Below are 22,205 nucleotides of genomic sequence, written 5' to 3'. Positions count from 1 at the left end.
TTCAGCCTTAAATTGTAAGTATTTATTGTCATCAATTATTTTCAAAAGTGAGAAGTCTCCCGAACTATCCGAACAATCTACTCCTCGGTAGTAGAATATAAAGCAAGAGGTTCTCAAAAGAACATAATCTACCTAGCAAGTAGATACAAACATGGTGTTACCACAAACCAAATATACAATTATTGTCATCGCATCGTAAAAAAACGTTCTTTGCTGCTCTTACTTTACCTCTGGATGTTTATTAAGAGCATAACTATCTCTTTACCCCCTGCGCTCGTTCATGAAGAGAAGCAAATTATGGTATAATATTTGTATTTTTTATCTAAATGAGTTCATCCGGTAAAAATATGTAATTTCTGTTTATCTGAATTTGATTTCAAGATGCCTCATTACAGAATGCATCATCACAGAATGCATCATCACAGAATGCATCACCACAGAATAATGAAAGTATTTTTGATGATCTTATTATTTACCTGCAGCGTCCTAAAGCACTCCATCGATGCGACCACAGAAGGCCAAGGTCCAGCACCTTACAATAAGATCCAGATGGCTTTCTTCTACGTCGTCTACTTCATCATCTTTCCATTCTTCTTCCTCAACATCTTCGTTGCGTTGATCATCATCACCTTTCAGGAGCAAGGAGATAAAGACTACCAAGATGGAGATATTGATAAGAATCAGGTTTGTTGAATCATCTCTCATTTATTTCCCGCCTTATCCTAAAGTTTTGTTTGTCTAAATTTTGTTACCGCAATCTCATGGAGTTCCAGGGGTGGGTTTCACAAAGAGTTCAGACTAGTCTTATCTCGACTCAAGACGAGGTACTCGTAATAAATAAGGACTAGCCTTAAGTTTTTTAAAGTTTTTAATAACACCTAAAGAGCCCTATGACTAGTCCTAAGTTTGGACTATCTTTATAAAATCCACCCCTGGCTTTGGTCATATAACAGTCCAGATTGAAAATTTTAACCAAGTACATGTTCATTTTTGAGATAAACTTGCCTTTAGTTTTTTAGTCCATTCTCTTACCTCCCAGGAGCGGATTTTACAAATTTTACAGTTAGGACTAGTCTTATCTCGAGTTAGGATGAATTAATCGTCCCAACTTTAGGACTAGCCGTAAGTTTTTAATAGCTCGTAGGACTAGTCCTAAGTTCGGACATTCTATGTGAAAATGACCCCTGTTTCACAAAGAGTTAGGACTAGTCTTATCTCGAGTTACATGGAGGATGAGTTAATCGGCCCAACTTTCGGACTAGCCTTAAATGTTTTAATAGCTTGTAGGACTAGTCCTAAGTTCGGACAATCTTTGTGTAATCGACCCCTGTTCATCTTTTTCACTTCAGTGTATTTTAATTTGCCTTTTGTTTATCTGTGTTCCCTGCAGAAACAATGTGTAGAGTTCTGTATCAACGCTAAACCAACGGATGGCTTTGTACCGACCAACAAGAACTCCGTCAAGTATAAAGTCTGGAAGCTGGTCGTGTCTCAGCCATTTGAGTATTTTATCATGACCCTCATTGCTTTGAATACCATAGCTCTGATGATGAAGGTATTTATATCAGCTGTGGTAGATGTTACAAGAAAACCTACTAATCATTTTGTGGCTAACTATTGATTATTGGTTCTTTCACTGTGAAATGACTATTGACCAACTATTGATAAGCCAGTCATTGTTGACTTGACTACTGAAGAATTGACTATTGATCAATAGTATTGATAAGCCGTTTGTACTTGTATCAATTATGGACTGACTGTTTGATAGCTGTTCTTTGCTAAACTGATTATTGACTGAATATTGATAAGCCGCTCATTGTTGAATCGATTATTGACCGACAACTATTTACAGACTATTAATTGGGGATTTTTGAGTCAATAATTGATAGAGTATTGACCGTGGTTTGTTTTTTTACACATATTATTGATCGTAGTGCAATTTGTTTTTTTCCGATGCAAGCTAATAATACCTTATTGATTATCCGATTGACTGACCTTCTTTTACTTCCCAACTGTTAAATTACTGTGACCCTGATCTTGACCCTAACCCCACCCTCACCTCAACTCTCTCCAACAGGACTTGACATAATGGACATATCTTCAACTGACGGACATGTCTTAATTTCTGCTTTTTATTTCTTAATATTGTGACAGAGATGCTAGATGAGTTATTGAAGTCCGTAGTCCAAACCTTCATCATGATAACGCCATCATAAGGTTTATCGCGAATAGCAAAATATCAAGAGAGGGTGCTGTTGAACCCACACAAAGATATTGGCCATGCGTGCGCACGTTGGCATGACAACATACTGCGCGGTCGCAAATGCCCCAACCGCCTACCCACAATGCATTGGGGTTCTGAATCGCGATAAACCTTATGACATATTCCCTGTCTACCCATGATCTCTATAGCAGGGAATCTTAAATACTGATACTTACATTATAACACAGTAGAAGTAGCCAGACTAATTTCTGATCAACCTCAAGCTCAGTTAGGCTGTGTTCAAAACCGTGACTTCGGCTACAGGTACTGCTAGATCAGCGCGTCTGCCAGTGTTGAAGAATAGGCAGACGCACGCGATCTAGCCCCAGCTTTAGCCGAAGTCGCCGTTTCGGACACGGCCTTACAATGAGTTGAATGAGAAACAACCAAGATGGCGCTAACCATGATGAAGAATGGAATAATAGAGTAGTCTAGCAATTCTAACAATCCATAGGGTCGTTATCACTCATGACACTTGGGATACTTGTCTAATGTTGCAACCAATTTTCATGGAGTTATAGACACCTATAAGAATCGACCCTTCAAAATGCACTTAAACTATTCTAATGTGTATCCGGTAGTAGTTTTCTGACATAACTCATTTTCTGCTAGCTACATGTATGGTTGCCAATCAAAACTGTTACTTCAAAACTCAATTGAACTATTTCAAGTTTGATACTTACATTGCAACCAATGTTCTTCTCTGGTAGCAATTGGAATCAACCCTTCACAATTCAATTAAACTATTCAAATTTGGACACTTTTCTAAAATTGCAACTCATTTTCTCGTAGTTATGGTTGCCAATCAGACACAACACTGCTCACATAAGCTATCAATATCATTTTGGACTACTTCAGGAACTGAATTTGTCCACCAATAGAAAAACCATTCAATCAATCAGAAGACGTTCAAATAGCGTCCAAATTTGAGCCCACTTTGAGAATGGCGATACAAAGGATTCCTAATGGGGTAGATGAGTGATGACGACACCTGTTATTGTATTCAATTCTTTATTCTATTTGAGTGCTGTGTATAAAGACAGCATCGCTAGAAATACACTGATCTTTAAAGGTGTTGTGTCGTCATGATCAAATCAGGGCCCAATCTCATAGATCTGCTAAGCACATCTGCTAAGCACATCTGCTAAGCACACCAAACTTCTGCATGATTTTCAGGATACGAGTAACAAGCAATATGCAACAAATGGGAGTTTGTTTGGTAACCCTGTTTTTATCAAGGAAGAAATTTCATGCTAAGCAAATTGTTGTGCTTAGCAGCTCTATGAAATTGAGCCAAAGCCTGTTGATGTACATGGAATTATGAACTCTCAGCCAGATATAGCACCAGGGCGCCCTAACTCCAAGTCGCATCTATGGAGAGCGCATGTGCGTGTTGTAATCGGATGAGAGTTCATCATCCCATGTACAGCCACAAACCTGCGTTGATCATGATGACACAGTTCCTTTAGTGTAGGGCTGAGTACCAGTCATACTACGAACATTTATTACACATTGAATTTTTTTTTTCTTCTTTTTTTTTTCTTTAGATTTGAACCGATTAGGTTCCATTTATTGCAAAACATCAATCTTTTGAAATGCTAGCACTAAACTCTGATGACCTGGGGTTGGTTGGTTTTGATTGAACAAGCTAATCACTAAGCCCCTCCACATGTCGAACAATGGAATCAAGCAATTTACAAAATGAACAAATTGTAGCCACTGAACAATGCCTGCGCGATGTGCGCGCACAGACGTTATGACGCGAATTACTCAATTATCCAACGGCAATATTCTGCACGAGTTGCATAAAAAGAAACACTCTTACAGCCTACTGCAGGATCAGTGTATTGTAGATTAACCCTTTCCATAAGAAACAGTAGCCGTTACCGAATTAGTGGCTACATCTACGGCTACGGTCAAAAGCCTTTTTGAGGTATGGCGGACACAATGCTACAACACTGTAAAGTTGTGGTAAATTTGTGCGTATTGACCATAGAAATAGAACGTATGTTATTCAGTGAAGTGCGCATTTTAGGCGACGCGGCGTTTACACGTAAACCTAATGACCTCCAACATGGTGAGCGTGGCATCAGTCGCGGCGTGTGACGCGCGCGTATCACGTTCGCACTACCTCAAAAAGGCTCATTGCTAAGTACGTGCCATTCTTCAGCACATGTTGGCGTGGACATCTAGCCGTAGCCGTAGCATGTAGCCGCCAATTCGAAACACAGCCAGTTACTAATTTGACTAACAATGGGCACTCCCGGTGCCTCCCCCTATCCTCAGACATATAAGGCTGAGGCTACCTACACCGACACTTTGAAGTATTTGAACATAGCGTTCACAGTCCTCTTCACAATCGAAGCAATCCTCAAGCTAATTGGGTTTGGACCAAGGGTAAGATACTCAGCAAGATCTACCTTCTACTGAGTGTAATCACCAAAATCATCAGCAGCATCATCCTCCTGGGCTATGCTCTTCCACCGTCCATCTTAGCTATTGTATTAGTCTTGTGGACAAGTCGTTACAAATGGTCTGTGTCGCAAGTCATGGTGTGGTGGTGTAATGATTCATGTTTCTGCGATTGAATACTGCTCTCGCGAGATCAGTCACTGCTCACGCGCGAAGCTGCTGGCTGCCGATTACTACTTCCCAATTATGAGACTGCACAGCACAGTCTCACGGGGGTTAGCAGTCTCGCGAGAAAATCGCCAGTGTTGCGGGAATCGCAGAGAGAGTGGGAACGCTATTGCCGCCACAGACATTTATCGACTTGTCCACAAGGCTACTATAATATCCTCTGGTGCCTCTGTCAGTCGTTGTTTCTGGCATTGTTGTTGTTGTTGTTGTCATCGTTGTTGTTGTTGTTGTCATTGTTGTTTAGCATGACGTTTACATGCTATCATTCGTTTTTTGAATAATCAAAAGAGAAAATGTTTTTCAGTTTCAAATTGTTTATCTCCTGAACAGTAAAGACCTTTTGAAATATATTCAAATAAGTATGAAACGCAAACTCTTTTGCCGCTGTATTTTTATCAGTAGTTTAAAATCAACATGAGCGTCTTTATCAGACAGAAATTTGAAATTGAAACACATGAACTCTTTTCAGTTTCCCATGCATGTTGTCAATCATTATCATCCAAATGTGTATTATTTTCTTTTTTCTTTTCTTTGAAACACCTCCTCTATCCTCCTCTACCATTTCCCCCCCCCCGACTCCATCTCCCCAAATTTTTTCAATCACCCAGCAATATAAAGCATCTGATGAGTACGTTAATGTTCTAGCTTACCTCAACATCGCCTTTACGGTTCTCTTCACTATTGAAGCTGTTCTTAAGCTCATTGCTTATGGTCCAAAGGTACACACAGATCTATATCAATTCAGTTTTTTAACCCCTATTTTTAGAATGAACCAATCCGGATGTGGCAAAAGACCACACCAAGTTGATACTGTCAATCAACCACACCCACTCATTTGAGTTTCTCATGCAATCAGTATGCTGACATCTACTTCAATTTCTGTAGCTGTAGTAATACGAAAAATACTATCAAATTTCCAAATACACAATGTAGTTTGAAACATATTCGTCTTTTGTAGATTTTTCAAGGAAATCTTTCAGAATCTTGATTCTTTGTGAGGTGAAAGTTAAACCAGGCTGGTTGTCAAGAAGACCAATCTCTAAATTGTGGACTAATTTTTAGCTAAGAATGCAGGTTAACTTTCCTATTCCAACCTTCCTTGATCAATAAAAAGCGCCTAAAATGAAATAAATTTATGCTCCGCCCACTTTGATGGGCGGGGCACACTGCCTATCCGGATTGGTGTGATGTGTTTTGAAATTACAACTAAACAATTTTTCTATCAACTAAACAATTTTTCTAACAGAGTTCAACTGATAACACTGTTTTTAATAGTATGTGAATAACCACACTTTGTGACTAAATTGAATGTGCATTTTTCAGAACTCTTCATACTTGGTTCAAAAGTTCTTTTAAAAAAACATGGGACAATACTTGAAGATGCAATGGATTTTTAAAAAATGTACCCATTGTCACCTAAATTTGCCCTTCACCTGTATTTGAAAATGTCCAATCTCATGACCCATGCTCAATGGCTGATGATGCATGAACAAGCCTACTTTGCATAAAATAATTGCATATGCATGAGATGCTCTTCATTTAAATATTTTGAACAATTCATTTTGTGTGCAGGTTCATGGCATTGTTTTTGATGATTTTGATGTTTGTGACCAATCAAGCTGTGTGTATGGTCTACATTATTTTATTTGTTAAAATTTAATTCTCATTCTATCTTTTCTTTGTCTATTGTTCAATTTGTCGGCTCAGGACTATCAGGTTGCTATTGCATTTTATCAAATTGGTTTTGCTTTTTTTTGAGCTTCTGTTTTTTTTTTTAGGTTATTGATCAAGAGTCATCTCAAAAGTAATTGTTAGGTAAAAGAAAGCAAGAAAAACTATTATATATGGATTTTGGTTTATTTATCAATTGTATACACATTTTTCATAATGAAATTGCAGTTAAGAACCTTGTTATTGCTGAGCCGACAAATTTGAACCTTTGATCCAGTTTAAAGGCAGTGGACACTATTGGTAATTACTCAATAATTCTTAGCATAAAACCTCACTTGGTAACGAGTAATGGAGAGCTGTTGATAGTATAAATCATTGTGAGAAACTGCTCCATCTAAAGTAACGTAGTTTTGAGAAAAAGTAATTTTCCACAAATTTTATTTCGAGACCTCAGAATTAGATTTTGAGGTCTTGAAACTTTGTGTAACAAGGGTAGTTTTCTTTCATTATTATCTCGCAACTCCAACGACCAATTGAGCTCAGATTTTCACAGGTTTGTTATTTTATGCATATGTTGAGATACACCAAGTGAGAAGACTGGTCTTTGACAATTACCAATAGTGTCCAGTGTCTTTAAATATACACATGTATAAAGTCACAACAAATTCATTCGATTTCACTAACAATAAGCACCACTTTTACATCATAACAGTAGTAGACTGCTGACGCTGAGAAAGTATTCTTGAAAACCTTCTCGAAAATCTCTTGAAGAGATGGTTAAAAAGGAAATTGTGTCCTCTTACTGGAGAAAAATAACTTGAGAAAGCACGAACAAAAAAAAAAAAATATTCAGCATCTGTTTGACTAATGCTCAACATTGAGTTTGTTGTGATTGCATTGATGCGTTCTATAATCATTCCTCATTTCTTTTTCTGTTTTTATGTAAATTACAATCCAGGGCTTATTACTGTCTATCTGTCTGATTACCAGTGGGAAATCATTCACAAATGTCATGAGAGATAACAAGGACATTCTTGTTTTAAAAATGTGATCCTTCGTTGTTGAAAAAATTCATATAAAAGTTTTTTTTTTTTCCAATACGTGTTTTGACAATGAGATCAAATAGTCTGCTCACATATTGTAATGCATTCTAGAGTAAATCAATTAATGTGTGTCAGACTCAATTCTTGTGTCCTTAAGCAAGGCACATAACCATTGCTTCGTCCTTTGGATGGGACGTAAAGCCGTTGGTCCCATGTGTTGTGTAAACGCATGTAAAAGAACCCAGTGCACTTATCGAAAAGAGAAGGGGTTCGCCCTGGTGTTCCTGGCTGGATTGGCAGCATATTGCGCCACAGCACCTTGTAAACCATTACACGGTGCTTAAGGGATTAGGTCTTATACAGTATCTCAAAATTTGACCCACTCCTTGCAGTAATAATACCTGGCGCTTTGTATCCTTTGGCAAAAGGGGCGCTATAAATTCGGTTATTATTAGGTATACGTGTACATATTCAAACCGAGGAACCATAACAAAAGAGGGCAATAGGGTCCCCGGTCCGGGAAAGGTCCACAGTTGGGAAAACGTGTACAAAACCAACGGGAGCTGTTGCAAAAGAGGGACAAGGAGGTCCAAGGTTGCAGGTGTATACAAGCTATGGTGGGTGTGGGCTCGAATCCTGGTCATGACAATTATATGTGACCATGAGTACTACACTTGACTATAATTGCTTCTCTTCACCCACGAGGGGCAGATATGGTCCTTGTGATAGATTCAGATTGTTACACTACTTATTTGGCAGCGCAGGCTGTATACTCGTCAAGGAGCTGAGATGGTTTAAGAAAATGGGATAACTAGGGGGTTGACTAGGGGTAATACTTTTTGAAGCACAACGATTATTTCTTTGGAGTTGCTCTAAATAACAGCCATTGCTATTTCATAAACTCCAGTGGTTCCCAAAAAGATTAAGACAGTTTTAAGACAGTGGAATTCCTCTTCTATAACCTCTTCTATATATTACATCTTCTATAATCTCTTGATTAGTTTTCATTTTTTTCTATCTTCTTTTTCTTCTAAAACTCTCTCAAATTTAGTATTATTTGCAAAAAAGAAAAATATGATTTTTCATCAGTCATTGGCACAGATGTCATTGTTTTGGGTCATTTTTGTTGGAAACCTTTTCTCAGAAAATATATTCTTCAACTCTCAATGTCAAAAGTAACTAATAAAGTGAACAAGTGTTTCTTGCGGTCATTTTCAAATGACCTTTTTACATCTATCTTCCATTTCTCAAATGTCTTTTCTGTAAATTTTCCTGCTGTATGGCAAGAGTTTTTGTTTTTTTAACTTCTTGAATCTAAACCTTTCATATAGAACTACTTCCGTGCAGCGTGGAACACATTTGACTTCATCACTGTGCTAGGAAGCATAGCCGACGCTATTATAACTCAAGTCGGGGTGAGTATTCTTCAAATAACCGACACCCCCTTCCCTACCAACACCCTAACCCCTCCCCTTCCAAGGTTTTAATACTTACATGTAGTCCGTAGCCTTTATTTTTGTAGTGGAGCCCAACATTTTGAAAAGAAAGAAAAACGGTTCCAGTATTACACAAAAGGTTCAACGATATCTTTAAAACTTCATCTGCTAAAATGTTGCCTAAGAGTTATCAGTTGAGCATACTTTTTTTTATTAAAAAGTCAGTCATACTGAAATATGGGATAATTAGGTACTTTTGTTTTTTTTCATTATTTTGAGTTGAGGACACTTGATTATAGATTACATTGCAACAAACTGTGTTTAGATGTCTTAACATTAATACTAACTAACATGGTTCTGTTGTGCAGTAAATTACCTCTTTAACAAATTTGGCAAGCAGTAGTTGGCATTAGAATTCAATTCAATTCAATTGTGTAGGATTCCCTTAATGTGTCTAAACTTGGAGTAAGTACATGTAGACATGTGTGCATTAAGCTTTACCATGCTGCGACCAATTCAGTCTGCTTCCCTGGGTTCTACTTTAAGAGTATAACACAAATGCATATAAGGAACCAGACTATTTGCACCACCTACATAAGGGCTGCGTTTTGACAACCCTAACCAAAGCCCAACCGAGTCCTTAACTTGGTTACTGGTTGGTACGAACAGCGACCGTCACTGCGCCTCAACCGAAACGCGGAAAAGCCAAACCAATGGCCAGTGTTTCTGGTTAGGGTCGCCAAAACGCATTCCATATTGGTTGAAACAAAGCCACATCCAAGATGGTGGGTACAGCTATGGCTGTTGCTAAGGGGTGTTGCCAAGATGTCCTATATACTTCAATGCATGATGATGCAGTGATACAGCCGTAGCCGTAGCTACCATTTTGTACATGATCTTGGATAGCGATAGAACCTATATGCGATAGAACCACACTAGCCATTCTAAATTCTCAAACTCACAACGCAGTCAATTCTGATGAATCTGGTGTAACTGGTGCATGCTTAGTGTAATGTCTATAGCCATTTCTAGTTAGAATTAACCAATGAATTAGTTTAATCAGCCCTGATGACTCAAATCAGTATCAATCAAATCTACAGATGATTCAAGCCAAACTTGATACAACTTTCTTAATCACCAGAAAGAATCTTGTGATTGGGTTATGGAAACTGACGAAGTTAACTGCTTGAAAAAAATGTATGAATCATAACTGGTTTACCAGCTTAGTAGAATCTTCATACTGTGAGTCTGAAGTTGTTAAGCCAAGCTCATACTTCCTGCGAATGCGAATGCAAAATGAATTTTGACATCACATGGCTGTTTTCGCAGCGATTGTTTCGCAGGAGTTGAACACAGTCTAACTGTTGCGAACTTGTGGAGCAGGCTTAAGATTGGCTGAATCTGACGGAGCTGTAATTTGAGATTTCTGTCTCGGGGATAATTTATTTTTTCCTGGGAAAGCCATCTCAGTCTAAAACAATACAATAAAATCTCTTGACTAAATATGCAACATGGGAAAGTGGTTTGCTCTTTTGCTTTAAAACTCCTTATTAAAATTTTGCTTGGTGTCTTATTTAGAAAACTATGACCACAATATGACCTGGTATAAGTAAGGGATTGGAAAGTCGAGAAGTAAAAGTCCACCCATCAAAAATATGGTGGGGTCAAATTGTGCTGAATTTTGGCCAGCATTAAAGGAACACGTTGCCTTGGATCGGTCGAGTTGGTCTTTGAAAAGCGTTTGTAACCGTTTTTTATAAAATGCATATGGGTAGAAAGATGTTGTAAAAGTAGAATACAATGATCCACACAAACATGCCTCGAAATTGCGTGGTTTTCCTTTTACCTCGTCGACTAACACGTCGGCCTATTATGGGGGTCAAAATCTCCAAAAAATGGCCGACCATGTTAGTTTGCACAGTAGAAGGAAAACCACGCAATTTCGAGGCAAACTTGTGTGGATCATAGTATTCTACTTTTAAAATATCTTTCCAACCATATGCATTTTATAAAAAACAGTTACAAACGCTTTTGTTTTGACCAACTCGTCCGATCCAAGGCAACGTGTTCCTTTAATAATTTGGTTTTCAAGGCAGGGTATACTTTTGGTAATTGTGAAAGACCAGTATTCCCACTCGGTGTATCCAAACATTATGAACTTGTGAACATTTGGGCCCAATTGTCTATCAAAAGTGCAAGAAAACAACATCGAACTGTGTGCTTTCGAATGCGTGAGAAAGGCTTCATTGTTGATCTCAAATTCAAGTTTGTGGTAAAAAATTACCTCTTTCTCTAAAACTACACTACTTCGAAGTATTGTAACAATGTTTCATAACATTAACAGCTCTCCATGAAAAGTCATGTTGAATTCTGCATTTCCTGCCTCCATTGGTTGAAATGTTGATACAGTCCCGTCATTCTTACATCAGGTCATCGTGGTCAGGGAACCCTGGGATGTATTACCCCCTTTTTCTCCCCTCCCCTAACCCCTCCCCCTATAGGGCCCCCTTATATTACACTTTAAAACATCAGTGTTAATATATATATACAACCCCCCCAAATCCAGTGCATGCTCGTATAATTTGGTGTTTTTGTCTCTGATTTTTTCCCTCTTGTAGCCTGATGTAAGTATAGCGTCAATTCCATCCATTCACCCTCTGTTGGAAATCCCCACCGGAAATCCCCCTACTCTGTTCCCCAAGGGGGGACCAACCATCCATTCCTTCTCTCACCACGAAGCAAACCCTTAAGCCAACGGCCTAGACAGACCCCTCTTCCTCTGCTGCTGTTTGCTATGCTACATGTCGCTGTTACTGAGGGTGGTAGACTCTGTAGTAGCCGTAACCTGTTTTTACGTTTTCTCGTCAGATTTAAAACGGTTGTATAAAACTTTTGTTTTGTTTTATAACCTGTTGTGAGTTGAACTATATTTGCACAGTATCTCGGAATGAAAAAACAAAACCAAAAGCAGCATTTATGTTTTGAATGCTTAAATGATTTGGACAAAAAGTCTTTTGAAACGCACAAACTGATTGAATTAGACTAATCAAATTGATATGCAAGAACTAGAAGAGATATTCTTTATCCCCGATGCAAAGTTAACATCTATTATAGAAGAGATTTATTTGCTGGAGTCAATCAAAACATTCTTTAAAGCCAAGTTCAAGATGTGTTTCCAATGAGACCAAATTTTGTTTAGTTTTGTTCAATTTTCATAAAGCATGAACCAGGCTTAAGAAACAAACCTATAAAATAAAAATAAAATCCTAAATTTCACCTGATTCAGACTAATAATAAAGAAGTTCTAGCCTTCGGTATTTGCATGAAGTTTTAAAGAAGTTTGAAACAATTTGAATGGACCCTTCCCATGAAATATGCTAATTACATTTACGCATGCGTACAGACCCTACTGGTTGGCAAACGCCATAGAGTTGTGCACTAAGCAGACGCGCGATCGCGTCTGCGTCACACAGCCATTAGCCATGTACAAAACAGCGCGATTTTCCCTCATTTTGCCAAGCAAAATGTTAGTGCGCACGCGCTATGTGCAATGTACATATTTCATGGGAAGGGTCTATTGTTGAAGGATATCTTATGAATATTCAAATCATTTGATTTTGCATATTTGAATATTCAAACTTTTCTTCCCCTCGGTCAGGATGGCTTCATTAATCTCAGTGTCTTGAGGTTGTTCCGTGCTGCTCGATTGATCAAACTACTTCGTCAAGGGTCCTCCATTCGAATCCTCCTCTGGACATTCGTACAATCATTCAAGGTAAGATGGTTACCGGCTGAAGGGGGAGTGGTCAGGAACTCCTTAATAAGGGGCTGGTGATTAGAAAAAAAAGATGAATTCTAAAACCTACTCCGCGGCAGTAGAATAAATAGGAAGAGGAGTTTTCAAGAACAAATCTACACAGCAAAGTAGATAGACACATGGTGTTACTGCAAACTGAATAACCATGTACATGGTAACCTCACCATGCAATGCCTCAAAACCCATCTACATCTATGACAATTCTTGTTGAAGCCTTTTCAGCATCTGGACATGGTGAGAAGGCAATGAAGAAATTTCAGTTTTAGATGTGGGAGGAAAACCCCCAGAGAATTATTCCAGGGAAAACCCACGCAGTCAGGTAGGGACTGAATATACTTTGATGCGGCTACCTCACCATGCAATGCCTCAAAACCTACTTCTACATCTATGCTGTCAAAACCTTTTCTTCTGGACAATGTGAGAAGACAATGAAGAAATTTTAGTTTTAGATGTGGGAGGAATTTTTCCAGGGAAAACCCATGCAGTCAGGTAGGGACTGAAAACCCAATCCACATAGTGCCCCATGTAGGATTGAGGTTCATGGCACGGCAAGAACCCACTACACCAACCTGACTCCCATAAAAGAGACTAGTTGTAGCGTTAATAGTAAAAAGTAAAATGTTGAAATTGTTATTGTTTGTTTACAGTCGCTGCCTTGGGTCTGTCTTCTAACATTCATGCTGTTTTTCATCTATGCAATCATTGGCATGCAGGTAGGTTCTTTATCAATCACATCCAAAGGACCTTTCCTAAACCTCGGCTTGGGCTCCGGTCCCGGTTTGGGCTCTTTGGGCCCAACTTGGGCTCTTTGGGCCCAACTTGGGCTCTTTGGGCCCAATTTGGGCTCCTTGGGACCAATTTGGGCTCCTTGGGCCCAATTTGGGCTCCTTGGGCCCAATTTGGGCTCCCCTGTCCCGGTTTAGGCTCTAGCCCTGGTTTGGGCTCCAGCCCCGGTTTGGGCTCCAGCCCCGGTTTGGGCTCCAGCCCCGGTTTGGGCTCCCTGGGCCCAATTTTATAAAGCTGCTTAGGAAAGAAAATATTGCTAAACAGTTTCCTGCTAAGCAGAAACTAGCTGGATACCAGTCACAATTTGTACTTGTGACATGGTTGTTTGGCTGGTAACCTAATTCTGGTGAGACTAATTCTGTTTATGCCTAGCTACTTGTGCTTAAGCAGCTCTATGAAATAAGGCTCTGGTGGGGTGTGGACTCCATCATCAGTTTTAGAGCAGTGACACTTTGCACAGTGATTTTAACATCAAACGGACTTGGTGTTTATATCCCCTTGTGGGAGTTGCCGAGTTCCCTTGATGGGAAGCTCATTCAAACAAGCAAACAAACAAACAAACCAAAGATGGAGCATTAATTTTGGTTTTTACCCATACACCGATGTGTGTTAGCACTGTATACTCAGTACTTCCCTGTGTCCTGTGAACAAATATCACAGGCATGTTACTCGGGTGGGATTCGAACCCACGACCCTTGCATTTCTAGAGCAATGTCTTACCAACTAGACTACCGAGGTTGCCCTGTAGCTAGAGGCAGTTCGAATCCTATGTTTTGGCAGCATACCCAAAAGAATGATGTTGTATTGTCATTTAGCCTTCGAGAAAGACTCTACTTGGGTCAAAACATCAGGCCATAAACTATTTTTGTCACGGTAACGTTTGACAATCAAGCTTTCAGTTGTGACAACAACAACACAATGTCGTCACTCAACAAGTAAAAGGCGTATGTTATGTTTCCATTTGTTTCATGTATTATTTTAACTAACAAACCTAACTGAACCTGGTCCGTGACATTGTCTTTCCTGTTGTGTTTCCATGGGGGGGTCGTCACTGACTTATTTTGTTGCAGATCTTCGGCAATATCAGCAGAGCGGACGACGGCAAAGCCATTAATCGTAATAATAACTTCAGCAACTTCTTCATGGGACTTCTACTACTGTTCAGGTAGACTGACTTAGCGTCACGCTTTGTCATGCATGAATTGATCCGGATATATCTGTTGCTATGGTTACTAAGGAGGGAAAAATCCCCTCATGCCCACGAACCCTTTGTAAAAAGCAAAAACCTGAAATTGAGTGATGTAAACACTATGGGATAGAGTAAACATTATCTAACATTTCCTAAGTAAATTCTCAAAATTATCAAAATTATCGCCAAATATAAAAATTCTCAAAGTTCTCAAAATTCTCTCCAACTTTTTTCCACATAAGGAATCAAGTATTAAGTGATCAAGTTCTCTGACTATCCCATCATTGTGACTCACGTCAACAAAGTTCCATCAGTCGCATCTAAAATAGCCTTTTCTCCTCGGTAACCATGGCAATAGGTCAATCAATCCTTCATGGCAGCCATTTTCTTTCTGATCATTTTGTCATCTTTTGCTTTATATCCATCTCATAAATTATTCTCTTCTTTTCCATTTTGCATCTTTTTTTTACCCCATTTCACCCTTCCCTCATGCTTCTATATACAACCCCTTTCATCGGTACTCTGCATGCTACGCAGATTTTTGGTACAATCAGGATAGATGATTCCACCAGTATCACGAGATACAATCATTTTCATGATTTCATCACCGCGCTTTTATTATTGTTCAGGTAAAAATAAGGTAGCATGCATGTAACTCCAACCCTAGTGTACAGTCGGACTAACTGCTACTAATCCTTGCAGCTTGATTTAGTTAGTGCTGCTTCTTAGATTTTTTGAAGACCAATTCGCGGTAGTGCAGCTAATCACGATCCTATAAGCTAAAGTAGTAGTCCCAGCCAATTTTCTACACCTTCCGCCCAGGTAGTGGTTAAAAACCAGGTTCTTTTTAGAACTGAGAAGACTCCCGAACAAACTACTTCGCGGTAGTAGAATAAAGAAAGACAGTTCTCTATAGAACAAACTCTACCTGGCAAGTAAGATACACACATAGTGTTACCGCAAACCAAATATGTATAGTTTTTTTTTTAGTTTTCTTTATGCAAGTTCGCCCCAAACAAGGCTAAAAGCCACTCTAGGTAAGGGGCTATAAGAAGAAAATTATTTAAACATGGAAATAACTCAGGAGAGCGGGAGGCAGGAATTGATGTTCCTCTTAAAACAGTCCAGATTGTAGGATGTCGGGGAGGGGGGGGGGTGGAAACAACCAACAGGCAAGGAGCTCCAAAGAGATGCAGTACGTGGATGAAAGCAACAAATAGTTGAATATTGTAGTGTCTCGGAGAAACATTCACAAACTTTTTTGCCAGATGGTTGAGAAGTTTACTAGCAACATAATGTAAAAAGAGGTTGCTGGATTACAAAGTGTATCTAGCTTTGAGTTACTTTCTCCCAAAGATGATCAGAGTACACTGATCGAAGCGTTGAGTCCTTAACCACCGGTTCTTTTCAGAACCAACACAACTCAAAAGAGATTTTCACATGGTGTTCCCCGTAAACCTCTCTTAGTTATGCTTTCGCCATGCAAAGTTTCAATTAGTTTTAACTAGCTTGAGCTAAACTACAGTCCAAAAATTGTTTAGGAATGTAGTGGATAAAACATTGATTGGCACGGTTGGCTTGTGCGAAAAGCGCTCGCCTCTCACCAAGGTGACCCCGGTTCGATTCCCGGCCAGGGCCATTATGTGAGTTGAGTTGTGCGTTGGTTCTCTGCTGTGCCACGAGGGTTTTCCAGACTATCCGGTTTTCCTCCCTCGGGAAAAATCAAACACTTTCGATCTTGGGTGTGCTCCGTGGTCATAATGGGTTGATGTGGCTGGCAGCTTGCATGCCTGCTTCTCGAACACGTTGTAGCCGCGTCCTTCGCAATTCAGCGCTTAGCTGCGAGTAAGGATGATAAGCCCCCCAAATTATTGTAGTTATTATTTAAACATTGAATGTGCTCTTAGCCCTGGCTAGGTATAATAATGCTTGTGATGATCACAAAGACTTGTAGGCTAAATGTTGCCCTGGTTGGACTTAGGTCAACGCAGTAGTATAACAGTTTCTAGGCTAAGGTATCTGTGCATTGTTTTATGTTTAATGGTCTTTTCAAGTCAAGACATAAAATGTCTGAAATTATTTATGAGAATTATTTTGGTCTCTTATTAACAAAGGCATACATCTGTCAAATTTGTGTACAAATTGTATATTCTATAAGATTTTAACAATTAAAGGCACTGTACACGTTTGGTAATTGTGAAAGACCAGTGTTCTCACTTGGTGTATCCCATCATAACCGTAAAATAACAAGCCTGTGAAAATTTGGGCTCATCAGTTGGTCATCAAACGTGCAAAAAACTGATGACAGAAAAAACACCCTTGTCGGACAAATTTGTGTGCTTTCAGATAGGAATAAAAGACTTCTATAGTAAAAAAAATACCTTTTTCTCAAAAACTACATTACTTCAGAGGGAGTCGTTTCCCACAATGTTTTATACTATCAACAGCTCTCCAATGCCCGTTACCAAGTCAGTTTTTAAGTTAATAGTTGTTTTGAGTAACTACCAAACGTGTACCTTCCCAAAAGTGCATTGCGTACTAAATGCTTACTTGTTCTGGTTATATTCACAACTGGACTAATTTATTCGATAAAAGTGTAACTAATATTTCCTGAAGACCATTATGTGTAACAAGGTCTGTACAAAGTTAAGCTGCCATTATTTGATATTCATTTGCATGATGGATATCTTGTTGTTAACTTAACGCAGTTGTGTTTGTCTTTTATGTTTGTTTGGTCTACAATAACTCTGATTGGTTGGTTGTAACGTCTGTGAGCTGATTGGTTGCTTTCTGGTTGGGTTCAATTTGATTGGTCAGTCCCGCTTCATTTAAATGGTTTCTTTGACCAATGAAATGAAGACATTAATGAACCCTAATCACCATGGCTAGATGAATACTGTTGAAGCCACAGTCAATACCACATTGTGACTGGTCAGTAGTTACTTAGTCAGCCATTCATTGGCTCATCGATTTGTAGGTTTTAGATAAATAGTACGCTTGCAGCAATGTAAATAAATGCAAAGTAACCCAATTTCACCTTTATATACTACCCAAATGTAATGCATGTGATATCCTTCTGGTACTATCATCTTTACTGCACCCTCTAAACATTCACAGCAACAATTGTATAGTCTCATTCATCGCCTCCCAAAATAAACGGCGCCCAAAGCACCCCCCATGCACACCTCACCCGCATCTCCAACTCCAAAACCAAACCCCCCTACCCTGTTACACCTTCTCGGACTAACCAACTCTACAATTAACCATTTCTAGTTTACCATATGTCTCAATTCTTCATCCCCATCTTGTTTGCTTTTATAAAGTCAATTTATTTGGTATAAATTTATTTATTATATTGTCTTAATTGCACGAAACACCGAAATACAATGTGTTATGCAAAAAGGAAAAAGCAGGCAGGATGAAAGTTAAACCAAAGACAAAGAAGGAGATTTGAATGAAAACTTATTCAGAGTGTAGACTAGGAAATCTCTATTTAAAAAATAGACAACTATCCAACAAAGCCTGCTCCTTTGTTTGGCCAGATTCCTTTTTAATTTTGTTTTAATCGAGGGTGCAGTGATTTACTTAAAACCAAGTGTTTACAACAATTTTGCCAAAGATGAAGAACGCTCAAGTCTGTAGTATCAACTGTTTATATTTTCTTAATTTGACATTTTTTTTTTTTTTGGTCCTTGGTTGACTTCCCACAGGTGTGCTACCGGAGAGAGTTGGCAGTTAATCATGTTGTCATGTAAATCTAATTCTACTTGTGATGTTGGCAGTCTTGGAGCCAACTACACTGAAGAAGAACTAAATGGATGTGGCTCAGATTTCTCCTACTTCTACTTCGTATCATTCATCTTCCTTTGTTCTTTCCTTGTAAGTCACGTCTTAGATGCTTAATCAAATTATTCTCCAAGCAAGTAGGAGGAGGCAATAGACCAGTTTGTTTGTTGCCTGATTGCGCAAGTGCTGCAGGCTGGCAACGCAAGGTTTTATACACAAAGAAATGGGAAATCTGTTGTCGTTTGTTTTACTTTTTAAGCAAAATTAAATGTCATTCTCAACTATTTACACAATTTCCCTGACAGGACAGCATGAAATAATGATGCAGAACATCATTGTAAAAAGAATGATTACTAAAAAGAAAGTGAATACAGAAATTCTGGGGAAAAAATTGCTACTCGTTACAATCAGGTAGACTGGCACCCAAACAAAGATATTGACAAAATAGGGAAACTGCCAGTATAGGGCTAGATAGCTCAGGTGGAACAATAATGTGGAGCTCAATGGTCAAAATCCCACTTGAGTAAATTTGTCTTTGTTCAACCCCAAGTTCTATAAACATTGCCACGCCAATTTCCCTTGTGGTTTATTACTTGATATTTGCTTACATAGATTGATTGAAAGAAGAAACATGTCCAAGTTTTGTAATCATCTCCATTCTTATTTGTAGATGTTGAATCCATTTGTGACTGTAATTATGAATAATTCATTCTTATTCCTAGATGTTGAATCTCTTTGTGGCTGTAATTATGAATAATTCATTCTTATTCCTAGATGTTGAATCTCTTTGTGGCTGTAATTATGAATAATTCATTCTTATTCCTAGATGTTGAATCTCTTTGTGGCTGTAATTATGAATAATTCATTCTTATTCCTAGATGTTGAATCTCTTTGTGGCTGTAACTATGAATAATTCATTCTTATTCCTAGATGTTGAATCTCTTTGTGGCTGTAATTATGGATAATTTTGATTATCTAACGAGAGACGCTTCTATCTTGGGAGCTCATCACCTGGATGAGTATGTCCGAGTCTGGGGTGAGATAGAACCAGTTGGAACGTAAGTCATCTTCCTTTCCTCATCTTCCTAAACTCTGCAGAAATCTTCTCCAAATTAACTTGCCCAAATAAAGGCACTGGACACCTTTGGTAATTGTCAAAGACCAGTCTTCTCACTTGGTGTATCTCAAAATATGCATACAAGAACAAACCTGTGAAAATTTGAGCTCAATTGGTCGTCGAAGTTGCAAGAGAATAATGGAAGAAAAACACCTTTGTCACACGAAGTTGTGTGCTTTCAGATGCTTGAATTTGAGACCTCAGCTGAGGTTTCAAATTCAATTCAAATATTTTAGTGAGAAATTACTTCTTTCTCGAAATCTACGCTACTTCAGAGGGAGCTCTTTATCACAATGTTATTTACTTTCAACAGCTCTCCATTGCTCGTTACCAAGTATCAGGAATCAGAAACTTTACACGTTTATCTGAAATATTTTATTTGTTTTAAATCTTCTTTCGGACAATAAAACATATTGACCAGGAGTAGTCAAGGGAAGTAGACAAGTTTAAAAACTGTCATCAAACGATGTGTTTTCCCACAAGATTCAGTGTTTTTTTCTGCATGTTGATAACAATGCAGTAATTTTCTGCAGATAAAGAGAAATCCTGCTCTTTATATGAATACTGTTCCATGATTTCAACATTCTTTCAAAGTTCTTGATCAATGTTTTAGACCATTTTGTCAGTATTGACATTTTGTCAGTAAATTCTATAAATTTATTCAAAAAAACACAGTTCAGCAGGCAGGTATGGATGTCTTAAAAGCCATTTTCAGATCAAAAAGCTTCTTTTATCTTTATTCTTGTAAAACTAGTTCTGTGACTCTGTTCTAGAAACCCAGTTTCAAACATTTTAGCAAAAGAACCTAATCTGTGAATTGTAATCTTGTTATTAATTTTCTCCTGTTGCTTGAATTTCAACAGTTTTCATGATTTTCTGGGTTTGATCTGATTTGCTTGACACTTTTGATTTCAGTGGACGATTACATTACAAAGAGATGTATGAAATGCTAAGAACAATGGAGCCACCTGTCGGTTTTGGAAGAAACTGTCCTTACAGAATTGCTTACAAGGTAAGATCTAGTTCCCTGCCTGTATTCTGGGTAATAGTAATGAGAAGACCTGAATGGGATCGGTCTATTTTCACTCAAGCCACAGTTTCATCAAATCTTATAGATAGTAATAACAGTAATCGGTTTGTAGCACTTTACACACCCAAGGGGATCACAAAGCGCTTCCAACATTATTATCCCTGGTCACTGGGCCTTTTAATTCATTCCTTAAACCATCTCAGCTCCCTGGGGAGTATACAGCCTATGCAACAAATATGCGCTACTAAGCTAAATCAATCACAAGAACCATCTCTGCCCTCACAGATTAGTATCTGAGCAAAACACTGTCATAAAATAATCTTATTCCATCATATCACTAAGTTAAGAATGTCTTATAGATTTGACTCATTTTTTTTTCTCATATCCGACAGCGTCTAATAAGAATGAACATGCCGGTCGCTGAAGACAAGACGGTTCATTTCTCCACCACCCTCATGGCGCTCATCCGTACAGCACTGGACATCAAAATTGGCAAAGGTGAGATGTGAACCCTAAACCACTCCTCATGTGGAAAGACTTACAGGAACACTCTGCTAGGGTCGAAACGTCAGGCTGTTGCGTCTACTTCACTCATACTTACCTGTAGAGCACAGTACTATTTTGGTTGGGAAGCAGTTTGCAACAGCTAATACATTATTTTCTCACCTCTAAAGAAACAATTATCAAAAGTTATTTCTGAATGATATGAGTCTAGGAAGTAATTAAGGCGATAAACGATGGTTGCTTTCCTTGCACTTGACTAAGGGCTTTATTCTTTCATACCACTTTATAAGAAGACTGATATTACAGTGGTGCACAGTAACCATGTACATGGACATGATAAAGTAATACCATATCTCAACAATTTCAGTTGTAGGTTTAGCCATTTCAGTTTGTTTTCCGATAAATAATAATTTGTTTGTATATTGTGTTTCCTCAGTGGCCGATCGAGACAGACATGACAGTGAACTACGAGATGCTGTCAAGAATTTCTGGCCGACTCTGAATGCAGACAAGCTAGATCTCCTAGTACCTCCAGACAGCGGTAGGAAATCAGCAACAATTCTCCTTGAATATTTACACTCTATAAAGGCAGAGTCACACTGCAGCGATAACAAAAACGATAACGATCACGACGCAAAGAGAAGGCATTCTATTGGTTGAATGAGCGTGCGCGTATTCTGCGTGGAGCAATTCAACCAATAGAATGCGTTATTATTCTGTCGTGATCGGTATCGTCTTCGTTTGCTGCAGTGTGACTCGGCCTTAAATTACTCTTTTTGATCTAGATTATCTGATTACCTAATCTAGATTATCTGATTACCTAATCTAGATTATCTGATTACCTAATCTAGATTATCTGATTATCTAATCTAGATTATCTGATTATCTAATCTAGATTATCTGATTATCTAATCTAGATTATC

The 22,205-nt window shown here is 38.5% G+C and overlaps 1 protein-coding gene and 1 non-coding gene across 22 annotated transcripts in view; one reads left to right on the top strand and one right to left on the bottom strand.

The window, feature by feature from the left end:
• LOC139947974 (voltage-dependent calcium channel type A subunit alpha-1-like) overlaps positions 1-22,205 on the top strand; it is a 201,713-nt gene that overhangs the window by 138,267 nt on the left and 41,241 nt on the right. For 19 of the 21 annotated variants that reach the window (XM_071945897.1, XM_071945893.1, XM_071945898.1 and 16 more), the window contains 12 exons: positions 483-684; positions 1,391-1,555; positions 4,550-4,660; positions 8,949-9,032; positions 12,712-12,828; positions 13,518-13,583; positions 14,727-14,821; positions 18,556-18,724; positions 19,562-19,689; positions 20,664-20,760; positions 21,171-21,276; positions 21,719-21,823. In XM_071945897.1, the coding sequence (XP_071801998.1) occupies positions 483-684; positions 1,391-1,555; positions 4,550-4,660; positions 8,949-9,032; positions 12,712-12,828; positions 13,518-13,583; positions 14,727-14,821; positions 18,556-18,724; positions 19,562-19,689; positions 20,664-20,760; positions 21,171-21,276; positions 21,719-21,823 (1,445 nt within the window). Of the gene's footprint in view, positions 1-482; positions 685-1,390; positions 1,556-4,549; positions 4,661-5,511; positions 5,623-8,948; positions 9,033-12,711; positions 12,829-13,517; positions 13,584-14,726; positions 14,822-18,555; positions 18,725-19,561; positions 19,690-20,663; positions 20,761-21,170; positions 21,277-21,718; positions 21,824-22,205 lie in introns of all 21 variants that reach the window. The other 2 variants (XM_071945886.1, XM_071945892.1) reach the window with 1 other exon arrangement.
• Trnas-aga (transfer RNA serine (anticodon AGA)) lies at positions 14,322-14,394 on the bottom strand. Its single transcript has one exon. It is a non-coding gene; the product is annotated as a tRNA-Ser (tRNA).

The sequence above is a fragment of the Asterias amurensis genome, chromosome 15 (assembly GCF_032118995.1).
Source record: "Asterias amurensis chromosome 15, ASM3211899v1".
In the NCBI taxonomy this organism is placed as follows: Eukaryota; Metazoa; Echinodermata; class Asteroidea; order Forcipulatida; family Asteriidae; genus Asterias; species Asterias amurensis.
Note: the sequence above shows the minus strand (reverse complement) of the source record. Positions and strands in the feature narration are given on the sequence as shown.